General features: G+C 36.3%; 2 protein-coding genes and 1 long non-coding RNA gene across 4 annotated transcripts in view; 2 read left to right on the top strand and 1 right to left on the bottom strand.

Moving 5' to 3' along the window:
- Positions 1-245: 245 nt before the first annotated feature.
- Positions 246-20,610, bottom strand: part of LOC116177293 — a 34,160-nt gene continuing 13,795 nt past the window's right edge. The window contains exons 4-5 of the mRNA XM_031496227.1: positions 16,903-17,333; positions 246-1,465 (exon numbers count right to left, since the gene is read on the bottom strand). Of these exons, the coding sequence (XP_031352087.1) occupies positions 1,321-1,465; positions 16,903-17,333 (576 nt within the window). The 3' untranslated portion in view covers positions 246-1,320. The remainder of the gene's footprint in view (positions 1,466-16,902; positions 17,334-20,610) is intronic.
- On the top strand, positions 1,872-2,500 carry LOC116177295. Of its 2 annotated transcripts, none has more exons than XR_004146645.1 (4): positions 1,872-1,929; positions 1,982-2,121; positions 2,172-2,355; positions 2,471-2,500. It is a non-coding gene; the product is annotated as an uncharacterized LOC116177295 (long non-coding RNA). The 2 variants fall into 2 exon arrangements; XR_004146644.1 differs by having other exon boundaries at positions 2,440-2,495.
- On the top strand, positions 2,699-3,668 carry LOC116177294. Its single transcript, XM_031496228.1, has 3 exons — positions 2,699-3,100; positions 3,203-3,386; positions 3,442-3,668. The coding sequence occupies exons 1-3, from the start codon at positions 2,853-2,855 to the stop codon at positions 3,628-3,630; spliced, it is 621 nt and encodes a 206-aa protein (XP_031352088.1). The 5' UTR covers positions 2,699-2,852; the 3' UTR covers positions 3,631-3,668.

A 20,610-nucleotide genomic window follows, 5' to 3' on the forward strand; every position in this document is an offset into this window, starting at 1 on the left:
ATTTAAAAAAAAAGTATTTCTCAGGGTATTTCCATACTTTTATTAACGAGTAATTGATGGATGATGTAATCCCTGTACAGAAATCAACTCGGGAATCAATTAATAAACAACCTCTTAGTTTGGTTGGATACTTTATTAGAATTTATTCACTTAGGTGACAATCACCTATGCGGGAAAGTGCAATAATGTAAAGTCAACATTTGATTGCAGTTTGACCTCACGCTTATTGCACCTTCAGTGTTTCTAGCAGGAACACTTTAGTTTACATATTACATAGTTGATTTTATAATAATTAATAACATCACTACAATGATAATTTTGTTTGAAATGTACCATGATTGGTTTTCGAGCGAAAACAAAAGGGAAAAACGCTCTAGTCTTCCTGGGGTGCCTGCGAATAAGAAAAACCGACAGGGCATGTGAATGAGAATCATTCTCCCTAAGCTGTAGAAGTAACTCAGTAGGTTTATTGAATGGTTTTTCTCAGACCCACCTGACCACTCTGTTCGAAAATGTTGGGTGTCCGAAAGAAAGCCTCGCAAGGAGCTTAAAATGGTCTTAATTGAGGCCCAGATTGCTTTGTTCTTGTTTAGTTCAGAGGTCATGATTATATTTTAAGTGTAAACGATTTGCACCTGACTGGAACTCGGTCCTAGAACTGCTTTCGCTTGGTCGGAAAAACAAGTAAGATTGAATGTTGTATTTCCACTTCTTTCCTCCGCTCGAGGACAAATTAGACTAATATTTGATTATCATGTTACCCTCCATTAAACATATTGTTCATAATTTCTCTTCTGCATTTCGCGACCTCCTTGGACGCTTTCCGAGACCCTCCAGCCTAACGTGGCGTCTTTTCATTGTAAGTTAAGATTGACATTCCGACGTAAATTTTTTGCAGTCCCTAGGGCAAATCTTAAGCGGGAGACCCAATTCATATTCTAGAGTCATTAAAAACTACACAATTGACATAATATTTTTTTGTATTTGCCTTAATGTTAATGCCTCAAATAATTAACAGTAGAAAATAAATAAATAAATTAATTAATTAAATACAAAAGACATTTGCTATTAGTAACGCATTGTAACTAGTGACTAGAAACATTTAAATAGAACATTTATCTTTTAACGAAACCAAATTTTGAGTACAAATCCTGTTTCTGTATCAAACGGTACAATTTTGAAAATATTTCCTCTTAACGTAATGTGCATGATTGTATAGATAAGTAAATTTAATACATCACACCTCTTTACAATTTAGTCCCATTGGATGGGTACCATTCTATACTAATATCTGTTCCGAAGTACTGCACTTCTTATCTTCTATTGCTCCGTATTGATCGCGCACGCCGGATATAGTCGTAAACAATCTCTTTTGTCTTGCCCATCCCTTGCCGCCTGCACGTATTTATAAAATCGTATAACGTCTGGATTGGTGGTTGCTGGCTTTTGTAATTCATTTGAATCCCTGGAAATAAAAAGAAAAATAAGTAAAATTTTAGCATATGCAAATGAAACTTTAGTCAAATATGATTTGAGCAACATTACAAACTCAAAACCTTCCTCATACCTAGTTAAATTTAATGTGTTGCCTCTAGATCTAGGTATGTGTATAATTTACCTAGTATTTCAAATATTTCTTCATATTCTTTGTTTCACTGGTGCTGAACCTGACGTCATAAATGTGATTCTCTCTTCATTACATTTAAATCGATTGAGACAAAAAAATTACGTCATTAACGTAAGTCGTGACAAATAAACCAATTATTGATCTGTCAATAATATCAATCCGTCAAACGATTTTCGTTATAGACAGATTTCCAGTGTTAAATGCCTTTTGATTAGGTAGTTTGTGTTAAAAGTGAAGTAAATATCATCAAAGTTGAAAACGCTTAGGCAAGTCCACAGTGCAGCAACGCCGTTAACAGACAAGTATTTTAAAAATTTTACATAAAGGTTCGATTCGCTCATATCATGAATTTAGGTCATTACCGTTACAATTAGGTAAATATGACGAACCGATACACAGAAGGTGAGCAAAGTTTGATTTTGAAGTTGATTCAGTACTTCCAAGGGGAAAAAGAAGCAGGCAAAACTTTAACACCCGTAAGCGCAGTATATGATGTAAGTGTTTCCTATGCGTTTGCTATAATCATATGCTTACTTAATCACAGAGGGTTTGTGCTGCCCTGGGTGTATCGTTGTGGACTGTAAAAAGAATTAGTACAAGAGGTGTTAAAAAAGATGACGATTACAAATCGCAAAAAAGTGTGGCTATTAGTTTATCTCACGGACCTCCGCTGCATGAAATACATGAACATGTAATAAGGACACGGATTTATGCAATGTATGCGACAGGTAAATAACATTCTTTATGTTCTAAGGGAAGATTTGCTTTAAATGAAGACGTTCGCGAGAGCACTTATGGAATTGATTTTATAGGTGAGAATGTTACACTCCGTTCTTTACACAGTAATCTTCAACGACTTGATGGCGTAGAAATATCTGCTACCTCTTTGTCCCGCAGTTTGAAGAAACTGAAATTCACGTGGCGGAGATGCTCCGTTTCTAATAGATTATTTTTAATGGAACAGCTCTATGTAGCTCAAAGAAGACTACAATTTTTGAGAGACTTTAAACACAACGAAACTTCACTCTTTCCATTACGACCGGTGGTTTTAGACGAAACCTGGATATACAGTAAAGGGTCTTTTAGAAGAAGCTGGCAAGATGGTACTCTCAAAACAGTTAGAAAAAAAAGTGGTGAAGGGGTCCGGTATATAATACTCCATCCAGGATCAAACGCAAGTCTAATTTTTAAATCTGGTAGCAAGTCCGGAGACTATCATGACTCCATGAATTGCCTTAACTTTGAGAAGTGGTTTGAACAACAATTGATCCCGAACTTGGATGAACCTTCTCTTATAATTATGGACAACGCTTCTTACCATTCAGGATTGGTAGAAAAAAGTCCAAATCAATGCTGGACAAAAATGTCACTTATAGAGTGGCTAACATCACGAGACATTACATTTGCACCAACAATGATGCAAGATCAGATCTGGGAAGTAGTGAAAAATCATATACCACCAAAACTATTTAGGTACCTAGGCATCGCTGATAATTAAATGTTTGGTTGCAGTTAGGTAGACCTTTGGATAGGAAGCTGATTGTTATCAACAACACTCCATGTTGATTTTTACAGATTGAACGAATTAGCATTACAACATGGTCATCGTGTTTTGAGACTTCCTCCATATCACTGCGAGTATAATCCAATCGAAATGGTATGGTCAGAATGCAAACGGCATTACGATGCAAGGATCGGTTCAATTCAGCCTGTCACACACAGAGTCGTTTTGTCTTTATGGAATGAGGCACTGCACAAAGTAACCTCTTTATATGCTGTTTTGTGAAACAGTACTTAATAACTTTAATGTTTAGGTTACACCGGAAAAATGGAAAAGATATTTTGATCATACAAGAGGCATTATAAACCAGGCCTGGGAACGGGAACAACATATTGATACATTAGACATCTTACCGGTGATTGTCAACTTGGACGAATCTGATAGTGACGAAGATTATTATGATGATTATATTCATGAGGCAGAAGAGAATCAGCGTGTTTAAGAATTTTATTTTGGGCCGTTTATACATATACCTACTTGTGGTGTAGTGTCGTTTTTTTCTTTTGTACATACGATTTGAATATGAACATTTGAGAGTTTTTTCAGGAATAAATATCTTCACTGCCTGTTTTCTCTCACAATTGCGTTTTTTTTAAATAAATCGGATCAGTAGATATTCAAGATCCTTATGCGAATATCTCGAGTGTGTGGCAAAAGAACAGAAACTGTATGTATGCGTTGTTATTTCAATGAGCCTGTGGTATAATGCCTACGCTTTATCTCAAATTTGTAAGATATATAAATGCGAAAGGCTTACCGATAAACCATGGCGTATTCTACTTCTGCAAATGGCTAGTTAAGGGTCATTAAAATTCGCGGCAACTTAACTCGTATTCTTCACATTAATAATTAATTAATTTCACATCAACATTAGGTAAACGAAATATTAATTTTTGCGCGATCGGTCATTTCTGACTATTTACCATGGGTGTTTCCATGACAGTACGTAGAATTTACCAGTTGCTATGATTACGACGACGCCAAAATTACTTACCGATCTAAAAACAGAACAGCAAAAATACTTACCGACGCCTTTTTAAAAATCAACAGTCTTACATTACATTTAATCTTTAATTATTGTTAGGTACATTAAACGTACAATTTGTGCTGTTGTTTCCTATAGCAAGACGCCCATAAAGTCATAAAGGAAGTACAAAGCTAGTAAACTACATCAGACACATGCACCTTTTTATGAAATTATTAATTTCAATTTTGACAAATAAACTGGTTACCTAGAGATTGACACCATACCACTTCGATCATTTCGATTTATTCTGCTCGTTAATTTCTTAGTGCATATTTATATTGGTTGCATAATTTTAATTTCGATCGCGCAAAAAATGTTATAAGCACGTCGAACGTTAAGGGTTACCGTTCTCAGACAATAATTGGAGTCGTCGCTTCGCTCCTCCTCCAAACAATTGTCTTCGAACGGTAAAAATCCCTTACCGTTCTCCATACTTAATATACTATTACGAACTGCCTAAACAAACTTTAAGTTACAAATGTTCCTATGAGTTTTCTGTAATCATCATACACTTCATCTCAAACAGTTTCTGATGCTCTGGCAGTATCCATTTCGACTGTCGTCGGTGCAAAAAATCGGTTACATGAGGTGATTACAAACGGTGGAAAAAGTTTATTCTCGAGTTTAATTCATACCATCGGAGTTCCTCTACATAAAATACATGACCATTTAGCCATTATAAAACCTGGGGACAGGAAAAAACCTATCAGGACCAGATGCCTTACAAGTGATTGTCAACTTGGACGGTCTGATAATAATGAACGATAGTGACACCTTAATAAATAAGTTAAAACGTCAATGTGACAATATGTAAACCAACTACTAATTTACGACCTGCCTTAATTTTGCTATGACGTCAGATAGTGTGACGAAAGGTTCAGCACTCTTTGTTTTGCATATGTTGATAAAAATCTGTATGTCGTGTAGATATACCCTCTAGTGATGGGTGTGTTTTTCCAAATTGATTCCTTTGTTGAGTGAGATTATACATATATCACTGCGATTGTTTAAGTGTCTACAATTGTTTCTTTATCATTTATTAATCATTTTATGGTTGTCGCAATTATATCATCGAATAATGCAATAAAATGTAATTGAATGATTGCAAGTAAAAATAAAGTCCTGTTACGATGACAACACGATTACCCACCAGGTAATTTTTCTAGTTACATTATAAGCTGGGATTAGTTCTTCAAAAGGGTATCGCCACTCGCCAGCCATTTCTGTATTGGTTAGCGACGGTACTATTGTATTTAGCAGTGGAAACTGACAAAGTTTCGAATGATAGTGTGTCAAAGAGGCAGTTGTCACCTGGTGCTGAAATTAGATCGAAAGAAAATATCGACGATGATGGGAGCGATTGTGAGTATACACAGGTACCGGCAATACAAGCGAAAAAGTAGTATTATAGTGTTATAGGTAGTTGAATAATAGTGTATTTTATAATCAGAGATATCACTGTTATCTAACAAAATTAAGCTATAGTACACATCGTACAAATTTCTTGGGAAGTGGAAAATTTCTCCGATAGGTATTTTCGTACGATTAGGAGGGTGTGTGCGGGTGCCCCATCCTGTTGAATCCGAGAGTTATATCTTGTAGAGTTCAAAAAGTGGCAATGTAAAAGTTATTTTTATGTATTTGCCCATCAGAAACCATATCAGAAAAAAATAAAAACGAAATCGGCAAGTTTCGATTTTTCTGGCATACCTTCGGAAGTAATCGGAATTTTATCATTTTCTTTATAGCATGATAATAACTGTTTAATTGCGCAACTTTGCCGGAATATAACTATCATCGTATTTTCTATGGTTTCCGAGATTCCCATGATACACATCCTTATCTTTGGCACAGTATATAGTCACACTCACAAAACGACACACGAAAAACTCAATTTTTATTTTCTAAGTACCATCCCATTATCCCATACTACGCGAGATACTACGTTTTCGAGATATTTGCATTCGCACTACATTTGCCTTCATTATTAAATGTTTATTGTTAAAATTCAACGAAAATCGCTCAACAAGTAAGATTTTCAGGGGTACATGAGAAGAAAAGTGTATATTTGATCGTTCAAAGTGTAAGGGAAGCCTAAATGCATACATTTAAATTCGTGTGTACATTTCGGTCGAACCGAATAAAATTTTATACGAAAAGTAATCGCGAAGCCCTTTCTATCAGTGACAACCAGACTGGATTGGAAAGCGTGCTTTTGGAGAACAGATGCAAGTCGTCAACTATAAGAATAGGATCTTGACAGTGATAGAAAAGCGTGGCGGAAGGTGTCGAAACCTTGCAGGTTCGCACGAGGTTCGTTCTGTATTCAAGTTCTTCGCAGGGTAACACTGGGAAAAGGAAAGTTTTGGGAGACGTGCAGAAACCGTGAAAGCCTACAGCTCGTCCGCTTTTAAATTTTTAATCATGACAAATCCATGGATTTCCTTAGCAACTAATGATTGCCTATGGATATTTGAGAACTCTGGTTATCTTCCCAAATTCCTTGCAATGCTAAAAGATATGAGTTGAATTCTTTACGTTGGTAGAGTGACAAATCCATGGATTTCCTTAGCAACTAATGATTGCCTATGGATATTTGAGTCCTCTGGTTATCTTCCCAAATTCCTTGCAATGCTGAAAGATATGAGTTGAATTCTTTACGTTGTAGAGCTTTGGATCGAGAATAATCTGCGAAAAGATCTACCTGGAATTAAAATCTGCTGCTAGTTCCGCAATTTCGCAATTAATAACAGAAAAAAAAACGTATTTTAAGGCTTTGTATACGTGAGCAAGTGGGTACAATAAATGCGTATCTGGCAAAGTACTTTCCTTTCCTGGTGAAAAAAATTAAGGTTAAAAATTTCAATTTTGTGGAACATTTATTTCATTTTTAAGTGTATGCTGAAGGTTAAGGAAGAGAGGGGTGCTTGAAAACAAGGCGGTTGGCTATGCCACCGAAAAGTCTAAACCCAACAGTGATAAGCGATGACGATTATTTTATCCTAGATTTTATCTGTAAACCATAAATAATTAAACGTTCTGGTGAATTCAATAAACGCTTATCGTTTTTCAAGTAATTTTGATTATGGGAGTATCAAGAGCCATGCGTCGCGATGAATTAACAAAAATCACAGTGGATATAACGTGTAGTATTGTGATGGTGTGTTAATAATTAGTATTACTGTACCAGATTCCAAGGCGGATATAGATCATACATTTACAACCACCTATCACATATCTTATTATACAGCACTATATGAACATGCATCTCTTCATCCAAAACATGTTACCAGTCGCCAATTATTAATGAGATAATGAGCATGCAGGGTGCTGTGCACAAGTTGTTGGTTCATACTATCACAGAAATACTCTAATTTCGTGAAATTACCGGACATGCCACCCAAAGTCTTCGGAGAAGCTTTGTTATCCCTTTGTCTAACTCAGTGGATCTAGTAAGTATCTACTTTAACGCCAAAATCGTATGTAGAAAATAAAAATAAAATTGCTAATTCCATTTTGGTAGTGGTACTGGGGATGCCCATTACAGCTCTCAAAAGGAGTGTCCAGAATTGTGTCAATTTTATTTCTTCTGAAGTGACAACTCCAACTGCATAATCACGAAACGATTGGAAGCGGTAGGGAAATCAATTTTTGGAACCGCTGTAGATGTTCACAAGGGATCATTGTGCTACTGGTTAACCAAAAACGTGATTTTTAGATAATAGACATACCGGAATAAGCATGACACCTAACCCCAAAGATGTTGCGTTGAGTGTTAAAGTGTGAAGAACGAAAGGTTTTGAGAAGTCACGACATAATAATACTGGTGTACTAGTTAGTAATTCTTTCATTCGGACAAAAGCTTCTACACACTCAGGTTTCCACACAAATTTAACATCTTTTTTAGTAGGAGACTGGGTCCTGATGCAATCCAAATGAATCGGCGACGTATGTACCCAGGATATTTCAGTTCAACTCGGCAAAGCTAACTTTATTAACTATTTTTATTAACAAGGAGCCCCGCTGAAAATAATCGATCAATCACATTGGACAAAGATTTGAGATGTGAGTCAAAACCACGTACTAATCGAGATAGACTAACACATTGAGTTGTAACTCTGGTCCCAGAATTTTTTTAATAATACGTTGTCATGTCGCTGGTGAATTCGTCAGCTCAAAAGCCATTCTGCAAAACTCCAGGCACGGTAGAAACAGTATATGGTCCTTAAGATGGAGCCATTCCAAATTGCCAATAGGGGGATTTCATATCGATAGATCTGAGGGAACGCGCCTCTCGTAGTTGGTCTAGAATCGTAGAATCGTAAGGGATAGGAAAAACATCCTTTAATATATGTGACAGTTCGACTTACGATAATCGAGAAAAAATCGATGTCTCTTCCTTCTTTGGAATTAAACATATTGGAGATGCCCACCCGCCCTTAGAAGGTTGAATAATTCCCTGAGCTTTCACATTCCCCAAATGTACAATAATGTAAACAAGAACACACAATAACTACTAAATAAATATGTACAATTTAATGGTAAGCTACAACGAAATCCCACGAAGCTTGAATTTAGAATTTAGAAAATATATGCATATTCGTATTAGACTATACCCAGGGCCCCAGAGATTAGATTAACGTTATTCAATGTGAATAATAACATCTTGCCTTGATTTATTCGGCTCATCTGATCTCTTTAGCTCCTTCCATCCGATACTAAATGAAATCATCTATAGTCTCAAGACTATCTGTCTTTGCACCCTGAATTTTAACACCTCTTTTATGACGTCGGTTTTCTCTTTCCTAAATTGCGTTTTGTATTTGCCCGTTGTACAGTACTGGCGAAATAGAAGAGCCTTGTCTCATGTCCTCTCTCTTATCTTTGCTTCCTCTTGATATGCTCTATTTCTTACAACTGCAATTTTGTTTCTACATATGCTCCAAATAACTCTCGTATATTTGTATTTACTCTTACCCCTTAAACATCCTGAACAAAATATCCCACTTTATGATTCCAGTTCTGTGTGGAGAAGTGATTAGTTTATATAACTGTTCCTTCGTGTTATTACCCGGCGCTTTAATTACTTTTGCGGGAACATTGGCAATTTGGGGAGCGTTTTCAAATCTTCTCTTAAAATCACACCGCCTAAGTCGTCTTTCTCTACCCCATCATTTGGTTCTTTTGTTCTATTGCAACAGTTCCGTATGCATATACTTTTTCCAACGCTTTGCTCATACAGTACTCTACCATCTTCTGCTTCAATAGCAGATCCAGCAGATTTTTTTCAGCAAAAGAATCTTTTCACTATACTGTAAGCCTCGTTCGAATTGCTTGTTTAACGTTGCAAGAATAACTCTTCTGCTTGTTTATATTTTTTATTAATTTCATTTCTTATTTTGCGATAATCTATTCTTCCTTCTTCCGTACTGTCATTCTTGTAGAGTCTGCGTTGATCTGTCAGATCAACAATTTCATCTGTTATCCAATCCTTCCTAGCCATCGTTCTCTACCTCATCCTAACTCACAGAAAATAGAAATTGTCCCAGTGATGTATCCAGGTCTCATCCCCAGTTACGAATTCTAAGAAAAAAGTCAAATTTTTTTACTCAGCGGTCAATCAATCCCAAATCTTGATGATTTTCTTCAGCTCGTGCGGATGTTGGTACATTGAAGGCGTTTTTGATTTTTCGGAAGCGGGCTTTTCCAAAAATGGAAACCAATTTTGAATTCAGAATCATTTAGATTCGTTCAATATCGAAACCCCAATTTTCGCTGTCAACTCCACGGGAGCTACTACCATTCTAAACCGTTGCAACCGGAGGGCATTCTTTCTATGAATGATTACTTTCCGTTAAAATTAAGTAATCACATCTATTGCTCGGAGACATTTAGTACAATTTTAATTTTGTGGGCCTTGTCGGGAAATCCGTGACGGTTCACCGCAAACTATTCTTTGAAGAACACTTAATTGTATATTTCACTTTATAAAACTCGAAATGCCTTATACAACATTCAATCCTGAGTAACTACTCCTTGTGCCATTGCCCAATATGGTTTTGCACAAGCAAACACAAATTTAAACCCTCTACGGGTACTCTTTTTTATTTTATCTATGCCCATTGTCGATAAAAATGATAAAATCATGTAGAAATATCGCCGGTTGTACCAATTTGGCAATTTCGTCACGCACGTTCTTATAACTAAACAATTGCACAAAATTTTCGACGAAAGTACCATCACTTTCTCTTGATGGGCACAGAAATACATTGTCTAATTAGTTTTACCATGGAATGATCTTTGGTTTTACTGATGCACCGAATCAAATCGAAAATTGTTGTCCACTTCCACCTGGACTAACTGAAAATGCGAAAAAGATTGATCGTTGAAATTACCAGTACGGAAAGTTTTGAAAATAATTATTTTTTCCGTCTTCTAGGTGCGATTACGAAAGCATGTACTATTTACAGTACACCGTTTATTATACTTAGCCGTGGGACGTGAGATATATTGTATAACTGAATGAATTACAGGCAACACAATTTGTTTGTGTCCTCCAGCACGAGATTCAATTTACCTTATAAACACTGGCCAATTTCGGGTATTGCTTGTAATTACCTTTACTTTATAGGTACCTTCCGCAAGAACGCTCCGTCTAAATTATGTGAGAACCGGTTATAAAAGTGAACCATCACAAATTTGTATGTCATGCAAGATACTGTAGGTATTATAACCGTAGTACTTACTTTCACAGACGTAATTGGAATTTCAAGAGAAACCGATGCACCTTCAATATTTTGGTTTAGAACGGCACGATGCAATTCATTGGTCTTTCTTTCGCCTGAAATTGAAGGTTTCGTGTGCCACAGAAAGGCGAATTTCTCAATTTTCCGATGCAGGTCACTTTCTCTCGATCGGCAATAAACATGGATCTGTATCATCTTTATGGGGATTTCCCTTACGATATCTATAAGTGTGACCGAACTGGGTCCAATCCGTGTATGCTACTTTCAGCAGGTAGGAATTTAGATAATTATTATAAAACTTGTTTATAACTCAGGTGTGGGTGCCCCGCGCCTCGTTTACCTCATACAATTTTGTGGACTATATTCCTAGTAATTAGAAATTCTAACAGACTTTAATTTGTCTACTACCGGAAGCTTTAATTAGGCGCCAATTGAAAATCGCATCAATTTCCAAGCCACAGCTCTTCTCGAATATCCAGGTTGTAGGTAATTATATCTCGTCAAGCAATTACACTGGCCAGAGCCCATGTTAGATTGACACTTTTAGTCATACATTTTAAACGAGCATAATTAAAATTAAACAATAGTCCCTTTGTATTTACCCAAAAGTATTTCATGACCTGAAACCAAATTTAAACGTGGTGGTACATCCATGTTCATTATTAATAATGTCCGCGATTCTCATTGTTGCGCTAATTAAATGCACGGAATCGGGCAAATTATGAGTAATTTTTGCGGTATGGAGGGGGAGATTTGAAGAAATTGATCAAGATGCCAGTTTAGATTTAATTTTCTTCTTCGGCAGACTTGGCACGTACGATGCCAAAGAATCGCGTAGGGAAAGGTGTGTAATAAATTGAAATGAGGTAGTGGTAATATAATTCGTGACTACCAACAAAGTAGAGTAGAGTGCAGGTGGTATTCTGGCGGGCTACAAACTCAAAATATTGATTTTTGACTGGAAGTGGTTCAAATCATTTTTAAACACGCATTGATTAATACCCTCAGCTACCACTAACGTATAATCTACAAGAACCTAACAAGACCTATACCGATCTCTCGTACCCACAAATTTTAAAGAACGTCTCATTCCTACAAGTAAAGACAGTGATTATACGAATGTTACCCAAGTATTAGACGCTAACGGTTCCACAAAGGTGTTACCAGGGAGTTTGATGATACACCTTTCAAAATCAACAATTAATAGAAACTTACGAGCCAGTAAGATTACGATATTGCTATGCAAACCAACCTGGAGGCAAAACTGTCGTTGAAGAATCAGTGATAATCAATAAAAAAAATTCAGGTATACATATATAAAACAATATTCCTACATGCACTGATTGGTACCCGGTGCTTTGCCTAGGCTTGTGATATGTGACCAAGTTTTTATTGCATGAGCAGCTCGGTTTCGGGAGTTACGACGTCTCAAAATCCTCCAAATGCGTGATGGGCCATTAGGTTTACTCACTTTCAAGGTCAACTAAATATTTGCAATTAAGTGTGTAATATTCGTTAAGCGTACCGACAGTGTGCTTCACTTTGACTATATAAGAACCTTGAAGATGGGGTCGTTAGAGTTCCATTTTATTTTATATAACCTAGGACGATTTACACGTATACCGCTTTATATTTATAGTGCACAGAAAAAAAAGTGTGCAGAGATTTTAGGCAGCCGATGGGGTTAGCCTTTAAAAGGGTAAGCACGTACTGCTTGTGTGCGATCAAAGAGGTTATTCCGCGTATTATCGAAAATGTAAAATTCAAGATACGTTAGAGCGACGAGCTAAATTCACGAAGTTTAACTTACTATCTCAGTGGTGCTAAATTTTTATTGAAGAAAATTGGAGCAAGTCGCCATAATAATTTTTTTGTCAATCGCGTAATTAAGAGTTGCAGATAAACTTAACCGAAATACAAGTGCATGTGCTATGTGCCAATGACCTGTGTATATTTGCGAAAGGAAAAACCTAGATGAAACGTGAAACCGGGTGCAAAATGACGTGAAGCGCTTTTGGGCGAGGCAGAATCAAGATGATTCGGCGGCCAAAACAAAACGCATGCACTTTTGCCGGCTAAAACACCAGGAACCGAAACTTTTGGTAGGAGTAAGTGAAATACCTTATGCGAGCGATTTAAAATTTCATGGAATGACGCTACATACTAAACCGAAGAAACTCTCGGTGAATAAATTGGTGACGAAGTGTGAGTTACCTACAGCCTAAATTTTTCATTAACAATCGGAAAAATTTACGCAAGGGAACATTTTCCGATTCGAACACAGCGGACTTGGCTTTTTATTCCGGTGCATAATAACAATGTCGCGTATTTTTTTCCAAAATTGGAGTTGGTTTGTTGTAGGCTCCAATACGTATGGACATTTTTGCTTGGCATTCACTACTAAGTTAACGTTACCTTACCAGGTAACCATATTCTTAAAGGACTAAGTGGATTGATAAAGACACTAAACCTTCCCCATACTTCTTTTAATTATTTCAGGTATTTAGAATAAAGGCACCTGAAATAATTAAAAGAAGTATGGGGAAGGTTTAGTGTCTTTATCAATCCACTTAGTCAATATCACCCCGTTTTGAGTCGTTATAAGATGGATAGCTACCAATTTTTTCGACGCGACATTTTTCTAGAGACAGACCTATGCGAGCCATTTGTATCAAAAGGCTCTGTTTGGTATTTCATTCATTGATTACAATCAGATCCAAGCAAATGATTTTTGTTATTTTGTTTCAATGATTGGGAATTTTGTTTGCATTTCATTTCAGTATTACCATTCATTTTACTGTATTAAATTATTGTTTCGTATTCAAGGTGTGTTTATATTTTGAACAAGACCAATCTACATGCTTTTTACATTTGTGGTTAGTGGACAGTGGAATACTTCCGCATGGGGGGGGGGGGGCATATTTAATTTCGATAAAAAAACTTATTACGACTATATTACATAACCAAATTTAAGACTTAAATAAACGCAAATAGTTGTATGAATTAATCTTATAATATTTATTAGTTTGTTTACTTTTTGTGTTGCCATATTAAAAAATATAATATAATAATTTAAACAATAATAATAAATTTCTTAACAGTACCTCAAGAAAAATAGTACTTTGCGTTAAAAAAGTGACCCCACTTAGGCCTGTAGACCCACGCCACTGTAACGAATTTTTATTGACAGCATTTTTTGATAAGCCAATATACCCCGATCCTTTCGAAAAATGTTATTCGCGGTCAAAGTTAAAGTGTTATATTTATTTCGCTTTTTGGGGACGGACGGATAGAGTACAAACGGTTTGAACTTCCTTTCTTTGAACTTAATTTGCCTGTGATTTCAATTTTGTTCATGAATGGCTTCAAAATTATTTTTCAGAACTGCTTGCTTGATTCCAATCAAACACCAGATTACCGTAAATTTTGGATGTGTTGCTATAATCACAATGTGGACGTTGAGGTGTGGTCCAGATGCCTGAATTAATGACGAGACGAGTCGTTAATTGGTAGGCAAGTTTTCTTTTCAAATTATTTAATTATTCTGTTGGTTTCTTTACGTTTAAACGCAAAACGAGTATTGTGTTTCTAGTTGTATCCCAGTGGTTTGTTTTTCTTTACCAAAGAGTTCAATGTAGGGCAATTTATCGTTTATTTTTGTTACCAATTTTGCTTTTTTAAATCATTTAAGTGGAACATAAACATGCAAAACAAAGTCTCTTCAATTGCCAATAGGCTGGAATCTGGAAACAAAATAATTTCCACTAAATAACTTTTGGAAAGTCCCGAAATCCATAACGTTCAACCTTTTTGTTCATTAACCAGCGACGTCCTTTTTTACTACGGAACTTTATTTGTTTATTATTGCCCTCTCTTGTTCTGGGCCCTCAATAAACTTTCGCCCAATTACAGAGTGACCCGCATAATGTTTTCTAGAGGTGCCCCTGCAGAAGGTCTTAAGTTGTTCTATACTACAAATTCACATCTCTGCCACAGATGAAAAATTCTTACCACTTTACCACTGAGCTACACAGTCGGTATTTGTAGAAAAATAGACAGACGAGGTTGATTATTCACTCCATCCTTTCTGATACAGCCGTTTTGTTTTATGCAACCGCAGTTGTGACTATCTACAATGAAACTTTGTTGGGTTCTGGGCCGCCAAAAGTTGTCATTGTAATATAAAAAAATGACACCTTTATCTTAAATCGTTTAGAGAAATTGTTGGATTGCTGAATTCACGTAACTGGCATTCAGTGTATCAACTTGCATTTAAATTTCAATTAGGCTCATGTTTGGTGAGACGGAAGTTGTTACCTTTTAACCCGGAAAATAATCCCAGCTTTATTTGAGTAAGGTAACTGCACGCACTCGGTTTGGATACAAAAATTTCAACTTTTGTCTTTTTCCAATGGTCCGCGGAACGGTCAGCTATTCGCAAATTTTTTTCCGATCCGCGCAGACTTTTCTTGCAAGATCAAAACCCAATTAATTTCTTGAGCAGCGACGTGTTTTTTCGTTCAGATCAATACCAAATGTAAATTTATAAAAACTCACCCCTTCTACGGCGGATTGTTAATCCCAACAACCATGTTTAATTGTTTATTGGTTAATGTCATTTGTTACTACTAATCCCAGATGGTTTTCGGGTTATTAATCACGTTGCTATGAAACTCAAAATGGCAGATCTTGTGGTTTTTAAGACAGATTTTTATATCGTGCTGAGCTTAAAAATGTATTATTATATCTCTACTAAAAATGATGTAATTTGAGCCCTACCAGACACTTTTAAGAGGTATAGGTTAAAGAATAAATACTGTATAGAAAAATATCTACGTATAATTACACGGGAAAAAAATCTAAATAAATGCTACCGTCACAACAACCGTCTTTTGGTGCGCTTTGGGCAAAACTTGCGTCATCTTGCTTTCTAGATGATGATATCAATAATACTGATCGAGAAGCAGATTAGATTGAGGACGGTAACGTATGCGTGTAAGAGGGTCGGGTGATATAACTCACCCTTTCTGCCCTAGGCGCCTCACCCCACGTTTGCTAACATTAGTGGCGTCGATCTTGGACAACTCGACTTATTTATGATCAATTAGTTCTTGAAAGTTTACCTCAAAGCATGTTTATACGAGTACAAGCCTTGTATGGTGGAAGGACCGTTAGCGTGGACGGCAACTAAAACACATGGGTGATGTGTTTGGAAAATGTGGGTGAGAGGCTTCAGATAAAAGAACTAACTGAGTTAGGGCACTATTTAAGCGTTTTAGTTTTGAAGTATCGCAATTAAATTTACCACATAATGTAGATGTATTGACAAGTGTACGCAATTAGTTACATTCAGTTTGGATGTAGAAAATGAAAGTTTTATTGTGCTGTCGTACTTGTACTATGAAAGCTCCAAATTAGGCCACTATGTTTTCAATTTTTTAGACTGTTGAAGAGCAGCGTGTTTCCTTTCAATTATACATACTAATACGACACTGTATTTGGTCAATTTGTAATAGAGATTGATCTGCCGGGCGGGATTAATTTAAACCACACTCTAAATATAATGAGCTTCATTAATAAATCACCCCAGACCTTCCAAATGCGCCCATATGACTAAATTTGGTTAAATTCTAACCCAAATACAACTACAACCAACATTCCTTACGAATATACTGAAAACCGTGCCATTAATCATTAATTCCTGATATAAGTTGTATCCTAACGGTTTTCCAGCGACGCGCGTATGTTGACTTTGATGACCGTCTAAGTATCAGTAGGTGACCGGGATTGCACGGTATAAAAAAACCACTAACCGGTCAAGGTAGTCTACGTCATTGTTCATAAATGGCACGCTCCTAACTTTCATTAGCATGCATCGCCCATTTTAACTGCATTCTTTGCACGCTAAACCTACCGACCGTTTTTTTTATTCTGCACTCACCTGCTTAATTGTGCCGATATGAGATTGCTATGTGGTGTAAACTTCATCGGATTCTTGTACATGCTACATATTATTCGCTCCCTGCACGGTTCTTCCGTGAAACGAATGCCGGTCAAGATTTTGTCAATTTTTTCCAAAATCGGGCTGTAAAACTGATCGTAGGTCTTCTTCACCGCTATGTTTATACGGGGTGCTTGATTTTGAGATAACGGTTCTGCGATCGGTGGTGCTACTATAATCTGACTGGGTACCGCCACACCTGAAACGGCCCCAGTTGATGCACCCTGCGTGTAACGTCCGCCTTTTAGTTGCATGTGGTGAACCTGATGCTTTAATTTTTCTTGAATCTGTAGGTTTTGCTGGATTTGGTCTTGCAGTTGCTTGTTTTCCGCTTGCACTCGGTTGTGCTCCTGTTGCAGCCGTACCTTTAACTAAAGAAATATGTTAGACTTTCAAATCACGAGAACTTTTCAGTGGATGGATCACAGATATACACATTGGAAGTTATTATCATGGATCTATATTGTAAAGGTAAGTCATAAATCATTCATGAAAGGCGCGTTCCCGTTTGCATTGAATGCAGCATTGGTACTTATCTAAATTCCTAATGTACTGACAAATGCCGTAAAAAAATTGTGTCATTAGTTCATCACACTAAAGTCAATTTACTTATCAGCAGTAACTAAAGTAATTTTATCAGGAACATTCCTTTGCAATTTAACTTTCTCTTTAATTTTATTAGATTATCATATAGCGCGAATAAAAGCTATAATAATTATTGGTGAATGATACAATTGAAATGAAACTGGGACGGGCACAAGAAAAACATGTGTACTATGTATCTATTTACTTTCTTTACTGTTTAATACAAATATCAGGATGTGTGAGTTTACAGAACAAAGCGTCCGAAAAAATGACATATCACAGAGCATCAATGCGGAAAAAGTAGCATTTACCTACTCAATGCATGCACACGTGTTTGCCTTTCCTTATGCGATTATTTATACGATGTACTTATTCACTCGCGCAATTATACAAAAAGTACCTACTTTTTATTCATGCTTACCGTCGCACTGCTATTCAATGTTTACAAATAGCGTGTGGGATTTGCAAGTACGTAGGTATACACAATTTAAAGAACTTTTAAGTAAATAATAGGTAAGTTGATACTATACGAGTGTAGGTTATTAACGAGGCAATTATAAGCGATTTTGTCGGAAATTGATAACTGTGCGCAAATTTGGAGGATGGCTTTTTTGAATAAGGCATTAAATTTCAAATTAACTTAGTTTTTATCATGTGAACATTTGCAAAGTTACAAGGGTCTACCACTGGTAATTTACCATATTTTTCCAGAAAATCGTCAGCAGCATTACTCAAAGAATAGAGCCAACATTTTTGAAAGAGCAAAATGCTAGGCATAATGTTTTTCATTAGGTCAGTAAGTAAAAATTTGCAAATGTCAAAGTACTATTTTCATTTATGTTGTGTGTCGATAAATTATTCATTATTTATAGGGAGTTGTGGATAATTCATAAGAGACAGTAGGCTCCTTGGGGTCCAAATAGTTGGGTGAGGCCAGGACTTACTTAGGTATCATGCCTTCCGTACCTACAAACAAGGTACAATAAATTGTTTTCAGGTTGAATCATTTCTATTAGCATGAAAAAGTGAGACGCATTGTAAAATTTGAGCATTTTGTTACCGGACTCCCTATAATAAATCGCAATCACTGGTACAGGAGATACAGGAAAAAAGAACTATAAAAGAATGTGATGAAAACTTAAAGGAAATTTCAAATGAACATGAAGGGAAAAAATGAAACTCGCGTGAAATTGTGAGGACGTGAGAGTATACTCGAAAACAAGCTCAGGACCTTGATGAAATTGAGAGAAGAGAATTTTAGAACAAAAAATTAAGGAAGACACAGTGTGAAAATAAAGTAGACATGATGGAGAATTCGAGAGGCTTGACAAACAATTTTAGGGAAACTTTATGGAACGTTGAGAGGAATTTCATGAACATTTGGGATTAGCTGAAGAATTACTTGAAAGAAACCTAAGAGAATCCTGAGACCAATCTGAAAGCGTTGTATGAAAAATTGAAAGAGGTTTAAAATGTATTCCGAAGGAGAACTAAAGTAAACTTGAAGAGCTTTAAGAGGAACATAAGGACAGGTTGAAGGAAGCATAAGAGGGAACTGGAGGAAGAACCTAAGAGAAACAATGACTTTTAAAGACACTTCCATTTACTTAAAAGTCAGGAAAGTGACTCGAAAAATGTCATTTTACTATTTTCATATAGAACTCATTATAATAAAGTGACAAGCGGCAGGAAACGTAGTCTGCTCTCCCTCTGTCAGGGAAACTAAAACTTACAATAGCTTGAAATGAACAAGAAAATACTTTGAGAAGAGCTTAAGTAAAACTATTACTTAGATGAATGAATTTTGAGGAACACTGAGGAAAAGTTGACAAAAGCATGAGCTATCCGTGAGTGGAACTTGAAGTGAAGTTTAATGGAGCCTGAGAAATTGATATTACAATTTGAACGATACTTACGATGAAACTGACAGAAGCTTAAGGTAAAAGGAGAACGCTTTAGGAGCACTTAAAAAATATGGTTGGGTGTTGAGTTGATTTTAGGGGGTCCTCAACATGCTTTCGCCCAATTACAGAGTAATCCGCATAAAGGAACCATTAACAGTGCCGAGAGCCCTTAAATTTCTAGTCCATCGTGGAGAAACGTTTCAGACAAATTCGGATTTGTGAAAAATTGTGAGTTACCTGCAACTTTCAACGTTTTCGAATAAACGAATTACAATGGATTGCGGGACGACAAAAAACGTTTTAGTAGCCCGGTTCGTAACAAGGTTTTATTTACAATGACAAAATTTACGCGAAGCACCATTTTCAAATCAAAGAACCGACTTTTTACTCAAAAATTGTAAGTAAATAAACTGACAACTCATTGTGATAAGCAAAGAAGTGTTTTTTCAGGTCGCCAAATGTAATGCTTGGTAAAAACAAAGGGCCCTAAAGTTTTTGACAGCACTTTGGCGTCGCGATTCATACGAATTTTCTTCCACCGAACCTTGCATTTATAACGAAGATAACGTTACCAGGATCAACTGTATCATCGTAGCAACCATTTTTCATATTTCTAAACGAAGCGGCACTTTCCAAGGAGAGATAAGACCAATTTGTTACCAAAACATAATATTACTAACACCAATAACTGTAAGTTATTTAAATTTTTTTGGTTTTCCTTAACAATTTATTGTAAGTAAAAATTAAACTTCTGGATTCCGCACTGTACATACAATTGTTTTCTTAAGTGTTCCCTTTACGCCCTTTGACATATGACCATACCAATTTTTATACACATAGGAGACCAGTTCGTTAACGAGCTTTGGCACAGTAATGACCATCAAAGTGGCACCAATTGATACAAATTTAATTCGGTAAGACGTGGTTACCTAGCGCCTGCTAAGGCAGCTGTATTATACCAGGGGTGCGGAAAAGCGCGCGGCCCACACAAAAGAGACTTCGTTTTATCTGTTACATCACAAGATCCAAAACAGCAAAGGACAATGATTCCATTAAAAAAACCTAAAAGAGCATAGGACATCACAATGATCCCAATAAAAAACGTAAGAGCCCATCCCATTTAAAAATAACAAAAAGAACAGAGAACAATCATCCGATT

Source organism: Photinus pyralis, unplaced genomic scaffold, assembly GCF_008802855.1.
Source record: "Photinus pyralis isolate 1611_PpyrPB1 unplaced genomic scaffold, Ppyr1.3 Ppyr1.4_LG7, whole genome shotgun sequence".
NCBI classification, from domain to species: Eukaryota; Metazoa; Arthropoda; class Insecta; order Coleoptera; family Lampyridae; genus Photinus; species Photinus pyralis.

Excerpts from the sequence above, each read along its gene's own strand:
- LOC116177294 (XM_031496228.1), top strand. The coding sequence starts at position 2,853 with ATGAATTGCCTTAACTTTGAGAAGTGGTTTGAACAACAATTGATCCCG. Across the intron at positions 3,101-3,202 it reads ATACCACCAAAACTATTTAG|ATTGAACGAATTAGCATTAC; the intron begins GTACCTAGGCAT and ends TGATTTTTACAG. Across the intron at positions 3,387-3,441 it reads GGAATGAGGCACTGCACAAA|GTTACACCGGAAAAATGGAA; the intron begins GTAACCTCTTTA and ends TTTAATGTTTAG.